The sequence below is a fragment of the Ranitomeya imitator genome, chromosome 1, assembly GCF_032444005.1.
Source record: "Ranitomeya imitator isolate aRanImi1 chromosome 1, aRanImi1.pri, whole genome shotgun sequence".
NCBI lineage: Eukaryota > Metazoa > Chordata > Amphibia > Anura > Dendrobatidae > Ranitomeya > Ranitomeya imitator.
In genome coordinates, this window is record NC_091282.1 from 1,207,585,340 (window position 1) to 1,207,597,876 (window position 12,537).

General features: G+C 39.3%; 1 protein-coding gene across 1 annotated transcript; it reads left to right on the forward strand.

The window, feature by feature from the left end:
- Positions 1–274: 274 nt before the first annotated feature.
- On the forward strand, positions 275–12,270 carry LOC138657098 (forkhead box protein I1c-like). Its single transcript, XM_069744636.1, has 4 exons — positions 275–517; positions 2,179–2,248; positions 10,696–11,307; positions 11,756–12,270. The coding sequence occupies exons 1-4, from the start codon at positions 275–277 to the stop codon at positions 12,268–12,270; spliced, it is 1,440 nt and encodes a 479-aa protein (XP_069600737.1).
- Positions 12,271–12,537: the final 267 nt, after the last annotated feature.

Below are 12,537 nucleotides of genomic sequence, written 5' to 3' on the forward strand. Positions count from 1 at the left end.
CCTCGCTTCACATTTTCAAAGAGCCAGCAGGTGCCATGAAACCTGCACATTTCTTTTTTTCCACCAGATCTCAATGGAGCCACTGTCATAGTGGGTGAAGCTCTAAGGCGAATATAATACAGGAATTGGGGAGATGTATGATCACTGTCAGGAAATTGGAATCTACCAGACACCAGAAGCATTAGAATTAAATTCTGAGTATCCTAAATACAGTGTATGCAAGCGAGGGCCTGTATGTGGTCAGTCTGTTAGGCCTGAAACCAATGTCAGGAACATGTTCAAGCCTCATTTTACTTGGAAGCAGCCTCCTCAAGGGAAAGAGCCAGGAGTGCCATTGACCTATCTGCACAAGCTTACGCATTTCTACTGGATACTACACAACCTGGCAGAGTGTATCTCTTGCATGGTTTTGAGCAACAATGGAGTAATTACAGGATATGTCCAAGAGAGTGTCGAGGTCTGTGGAGTGTATTACTCAGGTGACAGACAGTGCTGCAGAGCTCAGGTGAAGGCTCAGGTTAGTGTGGCAATGACCATGTTCCAATATGTGTAGGCTGTGGCACGAATAGGTCTGTGGAGCATATTAACCTAGCCTCTTAGTCTACGTTCACATTAGCGTCGCGTCGCAGTTGCGTCGGCGACGCAGCGGCGACGCACGGAAAAACGCGCGCAAACGTGCGCAAAAACGCGCGCGTTTTGCGACGCGTGCGTCGTTTTTGACGAAAATCGGACGCACAGAAAATGCTACATGTAGCGTTTTCTTGCGTCCGACGCTAGCGTCGGAAACGACGCACGTGGCGAAAAACGCCACAAAAACAACGCACGCGTCCCCTATGTTAAACATAGGGGCGCGTCGCCGCTGCGTCGCCGCTGCGTCGCCGACGCAACAGCGACGCACATTAGCGTAACGCTAATGTGAACGTAGCCTTAGACGTGTTTAAAATGTACAGAAACTGGACAATACCCCACCACCATTTTTTTTTTTACCAAAATGTATAATATTTAAGGGAGGCGACAGTTTAATAAAGAAACACAAGTCTCATTTAGGAGCCTGGAAAAGCCAGGAATGGTTTTAGTCCAGCATTGGACAACGTAAAGTGCTAACGAATATGTATGACCTATCTAAATAACAATTTGGGAAGAGACATGTATGCTGACAAGGGACAACTGAATGCTGCTCTGGGACAACGAACTGGACATGGTTGTGTCTGTACAAATGTAGGTTGTGGGCAAGAGGCTCAGCGCCTCCATCCTGGACAGCAGATTGGGAAGGACGTAACACAGGGGAAGGGACAGTGGTTTCACTCACCTACTGGGGGAGCTGCTTATGTCAGAAGTATATGGCGTATGCTAGCAGAGGTATTATGTTGAATTTTCCTTTATAAACGGATGTTTGGGTAATATTTTCCAACTAGCAGCATATATATATAGAGCTTGTTTCGTTGCTCATATTATTTGGGAGTTTGGAAGTTCCCTCAGTAGCGCAGACAAAAACACTGTGAACTGAGAATATTGTGTGAAGCTGGGCTGTGTGGCATCAGCCACTGTAAAAATCTTGCTCCATAGCCACCTGCTCAGCATTCAAAGCTTATTCTTTGAGATTCTGCAGCAAACGCTTTAAAAGGCTGAGCAGCATGATGGTTACACTGATAATTGCGTAATCAGCGCTCACCATCTTGGTCCAGTTCTCATAGTTTTGAAGAGCCTCACATATGTCAGCGATCCACAAACGTACTCGGCAGTTATGTGTGGGTGCTGTGTGTTACTTTGACAGGCATTGAGAAGCTGGAATTCAGACACTACCCTCTGCTGCTCACTAAGCCTTGCCAACATAAGAAAGGTCGAATTCCAGCTTGTGAGCAGGTCACAAATCAGACTGGCAAAAGCCTGAGATGACTTTCGGAAATGGGAACTGACACGGCGTACCTTGGCAAGTAAGTCCAGCAAGTCAGAGTATGTTTTTAAAAACGACTGTACAACCAAGTTCAGCACGTGGGCCATGCATGGAACATGTACCAGCTTGCTGAGATTTAAAGCCACCGCCAGGTTACCTTAAAAATCGCACACAACCAGACCTAGTTGGAGGTTCAGCGGGGAGAGCTACTGATTGTTCTGGTCTTTCATCCCTTTCAACAGCTCTGCTGCATTGTGAGCTTTTGAGCTTTTTCACCTAAACAGATGAGCTTCAGCACCGCGTTCTGCCGCTTCACCAAGGCAGTGCTGCAGAGTTCCCAGTTTTCAGTTCTCGGTGAGAGGCCATTGCTTCTTCACATTCAAAATAGTAGAGTACACCTGTTTTGTCTCCCTATTAAAAACAAAGCATTTTTTATAAGCCGTCCAAAAATTATTTAGTTAATAGGAAGACAAAACAGGTGTGCAAAGGTATTCGCTGTTTTGAATATAGAAAAGACCAAGATCAAACCCGCCTCACACTTTGATACCACGCACTTACTATACAACAATTTGATGATGAGCACTGACTAAGTGCTACAGGAGATGCTCACAGCTACACTGTTGAGAGAGGCGCAGCATCGTTCATCTAGTGAGTGGGGCCAAGGTGTCACTACAGCAGACCGGGTCTAAGTGTGGCCTGTGGGCCAAATTCAGCCTTTTAGCTGTTCTAGTCCTCATAAACCAAGACTGCCGAAGGGCTGAAAACACTGGCCCAAGGACCACACTTTCCTGCCCTATGACTGGTGTCCTGATACCAATACTCACTGCATCCCTCCACAACGGTAAAGGCCTCTGGTGTGACCCCTCGGGCTAATTAATTGCCTACCTCTGTTAGTTTAAATAATTAGGTGTTAAGGCAGCTTTAATAGGGCCACCCATAAAAATGTCTTAGCACGTCCTTTGTTCAAAGTATTTCAGTTACAAATTCACACAAAATGTATTAGTTTAGGCAAGGATTGGGCACCATTTATCACCTAGAAGGATCCCATTAAATACATTCCCTGTTCTTTTATTTCCAGTGTCTCCATGCTCAACTTCTCAAGTGCATATTCGTGGCTTGCAACCCAACCTGAGATAGTAGAAAGACCAGGGCCGACTACAGGGAAGCAATTGTTTGGATCCTTTTTTTACCTTTAGTTGTGCTAATGACTTTGCAGTCCTTTAGTAAAGGTACTGTCACACTCAGCAACTTTGCAAAGAGAACGACAACAATCCGTGACGTTGCAGCGTCCTGGATAGTGATCTCATTGTGTTTGACACGCAGCAGAGATCTGGATCCCGCTGTGCCATCGCTGGTCGGAGCTAGAAGTCCAGAACTTTATTTCGTCACCAGGTCGGCGTTTATTGTCATGTTTGACATCAAAAGCAACGACGCCAGCAACGAGCATAGGGCCCCTAGATGTGTGTCGGATCGGTACACTCCGGCTGTTTGAAATGGAGCTAACAACCAGCGAGAACGATAAGTGAGTCGCCGTTACGTCACAGGATCGCTCCTGCATCGTTCTGGAGTTGCTGTGTTTGACGTCTCTACAGCGACCTAAACAGCGAAGCTCCAGCGATCTAGTTTAGGTCGGCTCGTTGTCTATATCGCTGCAGTGTCGCTGAGTGTGACGGTACCTTTACTTGCTTTGATGCAGTTCTGTGGTCAGCTTTGAACTTGTGAATTTTTTAATCAGTGGAGTTGCATCTGTAACAAAAAGGGGAAAGAAATAAAACGACAATTCAATTAGATCTTGATCATTTGGGGCTTTGTCATCTTGAAGATGGCACACTTTGGTAGATGAATTTCAATATTGTGTTTAAACATAGAAGGTCCATCGCTGGAGACCATCTTTTTCATATGTGATGGGACACTATATATAAAAACAATGGCAGCTTGTAAGAAAATTCAGCTACAAACCCCTGCTGTGCAGGAAGTCTCCAAAAAAAAATAAATAAAAGTAAACGAGCTGTGAAAACTACAATGCAATGTACAGTATGTGTATTGCAAATACATTTACCTGCAGACAAAATGTGTTTTTAAACCCAGCCCAGTAAACAAATTAGTTGGCAGGATTTAAATACATTTACACGGATTAGTTGATATTGAGAAAAAAAACCTTTGTACAAAACCTTTAAATTAGAAAGCTTCCTGTGCTATAAAGGGGTCTTTTTACTAGAGTGTTCACTGAGCACCTGTAATTTTTTTTTTTTAGCAAAATTGGATATAACTGATACATTTCCTGAAAGTTCCACCGAAGGGTAAAAATTTATATTGCGTGGTGCTCATTATAATCTCTGCTCCATCACTTGGCTAGGATCAATTATAGTATGTGTTGAAAATAGCATCAATGGGCAAAATTAAGTTTAGGATTAAAGGTCTCCGGTACATGTTGCTTGTACCTTCTAGCAAGGATTCATCCAAAACCAAAGTCCAATTTTATCCTAAATGTCTGTGTAATTCAGCAATCTAATAACTTTTCTAATATATTTCAATTAAACATTTCATACCATTAACTCTCTACTTTTGCTTCCTGATTTTCTTTTGTTTTCTTTCCAATGACGTTTCGTTTGAGAATCCCCAGTGCATGCTCTGTCCCACACTGAAACAATTCCGACGTATGCTTAGTAAGAGCTTCCTGCTTCAAGTGCTAATTTCCTTTGAATGTGCAGTGACAGTGCACTCCCTGGCCAGATATAATGAGAAGCGATGAATGAAAAAAGAGAGCGCACTGTCAGTGAGCACTGAAAAACAGAGAATGCAAAGACCAACTCAGCTATTCAAACAGAAGTAAATCATGTCCCATTTCAAGGCATGATAGTTTGATTTCTGCTGGTTTCTCACTCACTTCAACTGCTTCCCCCTACATTCAGACCTCTAGGGTATGTTAGGCCGGGGTCACACTTCTCGCGTTCAATGCGAGAAACTCACACAAGTCTCTTGCATCAAGTCCCGGCACTGCGGCCAGCACTCGGGACCGGAGCGTGCAGTTGCATGTGTTTCTATGTGCTGGCGAGTGCCGGCAGCAGTGTCGGGACTTGATGTTAAAGTTTCTCGCATTGAACTCGCAAATGTGACCCCCGGCCTTAGTGATAGTATAAGCAAACACAAGAGCACAATTGGGTTTCCTTAAGTGAGGGCTAATCAGATGTTTCTTACAATTTTAAAATCAATGTGCGTTGTCACGTCAAGGTTCAACTGAATTGCCCAATTATTGTAAACGAGCTTACCTAAAAATGCTCGATTAATGACAATTCTTCATTGTTAACAGACTGCCCATCACCTGACAAACAAGCAAGTTGTTCGATTGTCAGGTGAAATGATCTTTTGGTTTCTACAAAAGATCGTCATTCTCATCAGCACATCATCATGGACAATCGCAGGCTATGCTCATAAAGTGATCTATTACTAATCATTCAGTGCTCGTGTGAAGCACGTGGAAGTGGGCCTTCTTACCTCTTGTGACCTTGCTCAGCCACACAGATTGTACCAATGGTATTTCCACCCCTGACATGTTCGTACTAATAAATGACCAAACCGGTCTTTATCCTCTAATAATGTGGGATTATTTTTTATAAGAGGAGATTTTTTTGTAACCTATATACAATCTAGTAGATACAGTACAAGCCAGAAAGGAAACAAAAAAAGGCAAAAAGTGAATTTCCCCCCCCAAAAAAATTTGAAGATGCCAGGTTCCAATTTTTTGATACTTGTTTAAATCAAGCAAAATGGCAGCTTGATGTCACTTTTAATGATTTTTTTAATGTTTGGTAATGAGTTAGAAAATAAGCAAAATATTCTCAACTTGATCCTCACCAGTACTGGCGCCACAACTCCTTGCGTGCTGTCTTGCTTCCTCGCTATGGCTTCTGCATTTACATCTGTCCTCAGTTTTTGGGCCTGAACTGACATCATTGCCTTATGTGAGGCCTAGTATGTTTCACTGATGCCAAACATTGAAGACAACTGAAAACAGAAGAGAAGACTGGAGCCAGAGAAGGAAAGAACACCAGAAGAGGATTGAGTGGGGAGTTGAGGGATGAGTTGAGCCTAATATTTTTTGACTGCTCTGTTCATCCTTCTCTGTGGTTTGGAGAAACCTCAAAACATAATAAAAATCTTTTAGCAACAATTCGATTTGAGATAAGTAAATTCAATGCATATTTTATTTCCCTGTCGAGTTTAGTTGATCCTTGCAAATTGAATACTATCTCTAAAATATTCTTATAATATTTATGTACTTACAAAATTTATGAGCCTAAACTTCTACCTCAGAGTTTTTCCTTTGACTCTGATGGAAGTCTTGGATCGATGGAATCAAGGCTTCACTTATTTTTCAATCTGAAAAGTAGCCTTCCAATAATTTTACTGTACATTAAAATGAAGTCTATCACTACACACTCCACCATTTACACTTTTTGTTTAACCATTAGATGACCAGACACTTCATTTTGTTTCCAGTCTGGAAGGCGGAGAGAAATATATTAGTCTTTATTGTGAGTCCACGCATAACAATAAATCTCATTAGATTTAGTCTTTTCAGTCCCTGGCTTCTTCCTTTAGAGCAGGAACAAAAGCATTACAGCTCAAGTGGAATTAAAGGAACAACTATAATACTGTAGTGCTCTACACTGAGCGTGTGCCAGGTGTTTTTGTCTAAATCCAGTAAAACAAAATTCAGGAGAAACCCCCGATGGAGCTATTCTGACACATTATTCTGGTGTCCATTCTGATGGTGACTTTTTTAAGCAAGGTCAAAATAACTTTTGAGTCTAAAGGTACCTTCACACGAAACAACACTGCAGCGATACTGACAACGATCCGGATCGCTGCAGCGTCGCTGTTTGGTTGCTGGAGAGCTGTCACACAGACAGCTCTCCAGCGACCAACGATGCCGGTAACCAGGGTAAACATCGGGTTACTAAGCGCAGGGCCGCGCTTAGTAACCCGATGTTTACCCTGGTTACCATCCTAAAAGTAAAAAAAACAAACAATTCATACTTACCTTTTGCTGTCTGTCCCCAGCGCTGTGCTTCTCTGTACTGGCTGTGAGCACAGCGGCCGGAAAGCAGAGCGGTGACGTCACCGCTCTGCTTTCTGGCCGCTGTGCTCACAGTGAGTGCAGGAAAGCACAGCGCCGGGGACAGACAGCGGAAGGTAAGTATGAAGTGTTTGTTTTTTTTACTTTTAGGATGGTAACCAGGGTAAACATCGGGTTACTAAGCGCAGCCCTGTGCTTAGTAACCCGATGTTTACCCTGGTTACCAGCGAAGACATCGCTGAATCGGCGTCACACACGCCGATTCAGCGATGTCAGCGGGAGAGCCAGCGACCAAATAAAGTTCTGGCCTTCTAGCCCCGACCAACGACATCACAGCAGGATTCTGATCGCTGCTGGTGTCAAACTGAACGATATCGCTAGCCAGGACGCTGCAACGTCACGGATCGCTAGCGATATCGTTTAGTGTGAAGGTACCTTAACAGACAGGCACTACTGGATCAGAGTCTAGACAGAGTAAAAAAGTGACTGAATGGCTCCCCTGGGGATCTAGCTGAACATCATTTTTGGGAGATTTAAACCACTGACAAAAATGCTCATCTTACAGCCGAGGTATAAATGAGAACTAGGCTTTACACAGCTATTTCGTTTAACTTTCCCATACTCATGAATGCTCAGCTTGGCTGAGCATGCACTTATTAAAAATGAAAAGATCAGAGTAAGATAGAGAACATAGAGTTTTGGTATTTAAATTCAAGTTACCTGATCCTTATTCCCCCCTCCCCCAAGCAAACCCAAAGACATAGAATCATAAAATGTTAACGTTGGAAGGGACCTCATGGGTCATCGTGTCCAACCCCCTGGTCAATGCAAGAGTCACTAAACCATCTCAGACAAATGTCTGTTCAGCCTCTGAAGACTTCCATTGATCACCATCACTGTCAAAAAGTTTTTTCTAATATCTAAACTGTATCTTCTCCCTTAGTTTCATTCCATTTCTTCTTGTGTTTCTATGTGCAAATGAGAATAATGATCATCCCTCTACACAGTGACAGACCTTCAGATATTCGTAGGCAGCAATTACGTCTCCTCTCAGCCTTCGTTTTTTCAAGCTAAACATTCCCAGATCCTTAAACTGCTCCTCATAAGACATACTTTGCAGTCCGCTCACTATCCTGGTCGCTCTTCTCTGAACTTGCTCCAGTTTTTCAATGTCTTTTTTTAAAATATGGTGCCCAGAACTGGACACAGTATTCCAGATGCGGCCTGACCAAGGAGGAGTAGTCTATTGATGAGCTGAAGGAGACGCTGTCTTGTATTATGATCAGATCAATTCTACTAGTTAAGAAAAGCATTTATAAAATTATTAGGAATTTGTCATTAAAAACAGTAGTAATAAAAGTCGTAGTAGAAAATAAAAAATAATGTCACTATAATCCTACCAGCAATTTTTCCAATTGTAATATTGATTAAACTGCCATGACCATTACTACACTGCTACTTGTATGACTAATGTTAATATATTTTAGTTTATCATATTTTATTACTATACTTAAAAAAACTAAATCAATAGAACATTAGTGCTTATAACAATATTTTAATATAAAATCAAATTTTCTTACCGTTATCGGTAATGTCTTTACATTTAATTATTCTTAACCCAATATATTTAATTCTTTATAAGATTTTATGTTTCATTTTATTCAGTTTTTATTCTCTTGTTATGCACGTTTTATACATTTCTTTGAAGCTTATGTAAATATTGCATACATATTGTATTTACCAAAATTCTTACTTGAGATTTTTTTTATTTCATTTAATTTTATATTTAGTTTTTTTCCTTTTTTTTTAATTCTTTTACTCATGTGGGTATTTTAAACATGTCATCATTACTTGTCATTATTATTAACTAATTGTATTTATTTTTATTGTTTTTCATTTATATTTTCATGTGTAATGTATATTTTAAATGTTTTTGTGGGTCATTATTGGAAACCTAATGTATTTAAGTCATTTATTATCTGTGTGTTATTTTTATTTAATTTGATGTTTACTTTTTACGCTCCATCTTTCCTGCACCTCTGATACCTGGATTCCCAAGAACCTGACCCCCTGCCTGTCATAGTTTACATATGAGTGAAGGGAAGAATAACAGACCACCTGTCTGATGCAAGTGTTCAATCAACACAAAAGAATTGAACACCTTTTGTATTTAGCTGTAGTCAGAGAGTGCCAGCAGTATCATGGTGGATGTTTAGGGTCATTCTTTATTCCTATAAGGGTGTGAATTTTGATTTCTGCATAATCTATGGCTCTCAAATTTTTTCTCTAGCTGCAGATGTAGTAGACCGAAGCTTGAATGACTATAGCGGAGATGCGCATCAATTTGTCTTAAGAGGGCACTGGATTCATTCACTTTTATGGCATAAATTAGGATCCATTTTCAGGAAGCGCTCCTGGAGAAGATTTTCCCACTTTTCAAAAAATGTTTGCGTCGCTGTCCAGAAATGGCAGAAAAATCTATAAAGTTAGCACATAAAAATGTGGAACCTATTTAATGGTTTTTCACAAAAATCTGACTACATCTATTAGTTTAATCAGGGCAGGGCTTCTATGGGAGAACATCTGTATAATATGTGATGGAGCACGCCATGATAATGTCAAATGACAAAGACTACTGTATCTGAATGGTTCATTGACTTATATTGTATGGGGTAACTACGGACAAAAAAAGTAAGATTCAATAACAAATTATTCAAATGAGTATCTCATAGTTTAATGTACAGTATATTAATGATATATTGGATTAATAGATTAGTCGTAAAAAAAAATGTATATTACATTACATAAGGTAGAAAGAGATACCATAGAGCCTGTATATATACATATATATATATATATATATATATATATATATATATATAAATAATCTTTTAATGGTTTAAATCAAGATTGACAATTTTATAGAATAGATATTTGTCAATTTGGCATCTTGTGTGACAGGATTATAAAAAAACATTTTCTATTAATTAAAAAGCGTATTGTTATATTTTTGTTTAAACTGTTAAATCATTTTATGGTAGATGCAAATGTGAAAAAATGACAATTATAAGTACACTGAAACGTGGGAAGACAACACATGAATTCACAATGATACATACGATGCAAGTATTATACATTTAATTCAACAATTTCTTCCAATAAATAATTCTTTTAAACAAGATACAAACATTAACATGTTTTAGAACCAAATAATCATTGTGATTTTTTTTATATTATTGTATTTATTTATTTTATTAATTTGTTAGAATAGTTATTTTCGAAGAATTTCTTGACGTTTAGCTGCTTAACTGAACAATATTTTATGTTATTTTGATTTTTTAATGTTATAATGGATGTAAAAGTTAAGTATTTGAGATTCTCATCGTTCATGTGACGATTTTTTTCACTTTTATTTCAGTTTTATTTCAAGTTAGGGAAAAATGTCTTCAAAAGCAATTGCAGACAGATTTGCAGACTGGTTAGCAGAACAATAAAATGGTAAAGAAAAAAAAAAGATCGATATCTCTGGTGCCTCTTTGGTGATTAGCCCTTCCCTTTCCACACCCCTGTCTTTCAACTCAGGAATCTAACTGGTTGTTGGGGGGAAAAAAAACACAATATGTGAAAGGAGACCAATCACTGGCTTCGGGCAGGGAGGAGCACTGCTCCAGAGAAGTATAAAGACAGCACTCCAAAGCCATAAGGCACCTGTTGTCAGAAGGACTTCATTGTGTGGAAGAGCCAAAGAAGAGGACTAACCCATTTCATCTTCCAGCTCATCAGAGATCTACAAATCTTCATCAGATTCAACCAAAAAGTGCCCAGGAGACAACAGAGATGGCGGTATATGGTGAAAACGTCAGCACTTACCACCAGCAGAACTTACATTCAACTCCAAGTGTGGTCAACTATGGGAACTATTCACCTTCAACAACTTCTTACTCATGGTTTAATGGGCCAGGAGTCAATAATACACCAGGATATCTTCATGGAAATAACCCAAACTCGTCCATGCCATCTTCTTATGGATTTCAGGGACAAATGGTGCAACATTTGCCTGGATTTAGTCAACAAGTTCCTGGTTGTTTTTCCACAGCTTCTCGGGAGGATCTTCTGAAGCTAGTGAAGCCCCAATATTCTTACTCGGCTCTTATTGCTATGGCCATAGAAAACGCTCCACAAAAGAAAGTAACCCTGAGCCAGATATACGAATATGTGGAGGGCTATTATACTTTTTATAACAAGCGAAAAGCAGGATGGCAAAATTCAATTAGACACAATTTGTCTCTGAACGATTGTTTTCAGAAAGTGTCAAGAAAGGAGGACGACCCAGGTAAGAACATGACTTCAATTATTCTAATTATATTTTTTTAGCAGCAATAATATTAGCATTTTCCATCGAGTTGCACTTGGTTTTGTATTTTACAAACAAAAATAAACAGTTTTAGCCGAAAATTCTACTATAAGTATTTTTTGTTATAAAATTTTATAAATGTATTTTTTCATAGATGTTTTGAGTTTTAGTTCCAAACTCAAACAGGAAAAAAATGGTTTTAATAAAAAAAAAATGTTTCAGAAAGTTTTGAAAAACTGCTTTAATGACTAGAATTTTCCTTTACATTTTTGCAACAGTTTTTTTTTATTTAGTATATCGGTAAAAACTATTTAAATAGATTTTTGTTTTAATAATTTGTACTTTAGTGCTGCTATATTTTAATTTCTATTTTGTTCATATTTCATTCTGTTCTAATATTGTTTTTTTTTTTTCTTACAATTTTTAGGCAAAGGCAATTACTGGACACTGGATCCTAACTGCAAAAAAATGTTTGACAATGGGAAATTTCGCCGGACAAAAAAGCGCTCATCAGAGTCCAATAAGGTTGAAGAAGGTCACCCAGTTCTAGAGAGGAAAGGTGGTGAAAGCCCATCTATGATTACCCCATCATCCACAGTGGTGCAAGCATCCTCTGAAGATCTGAAGAGCACAGCTCCCTCAGAAATCACATCAACCCCTTGTTTGAGCAACTTTTTTAGAAGTATGACATCTTCCTTGGACTCCACCTCAATGACCTCCTCCTTGGACTCCACCTCAATGACCTCCTCCTTGGACTCCACCTCAGTGAACAGGCAGATGTCTCTGGGCTTGGTCAATGAACTCTCCCAGAGGAACATCACTGGACTAAGCAGTTACACCTCAGGCTCCTTGGCAGTACAATCGGCAGATTTACAGGACACTTTTCATCTTAACAGAGGCCCCTATTATAATTTTTTACCCAGTTCCCAACCTTTTTTTTAAGAGTTAACTGTAAATAGTGGTTTGATACCTTACACAATGTATATATTTGAGAGGAAGGAGGCTTTTTTTTTTATTACTGTTGATTTTTTATTAGTTTTGATATATTTATATTTATTATTATGCAATAGACTTTGTATGTGCGTTTCAATAAACTGTAAAAAAATTTAGCTTTGAATTAAAATTTCATGCTTACTGGGAATGAAAGAATAAAAAAGTGGATATGTGACAAAAGAAAAAGGGCTTCTATTGTAGGGATTTTTATATTGT

Bases quoted from the DNA above. Each gene is read 5' to 3' on its own strand.
- LOC138657098 (XM_069744636.1), top strand. From the start codon at position 275: ATGTTCAAGCCTCATTTTACTTGGAAGCAGCCTCCTCAAGGGAAAGAG. The intron at 2,249-10,695 runs GTGAGAGGCCAT...TGTTGTCAGAAG, and splicing joins TTCCCAGTTTTCAGTTCTCG to GACTTCATTGTGTGGAAGAG. The intron at 11,308-11,755 runs GTAAGAACATGA...TACAATTTTTAG, and splicing joins AAGAAAGGAGGACGACCCAG to GCAAAGGCAATTACTGGACA.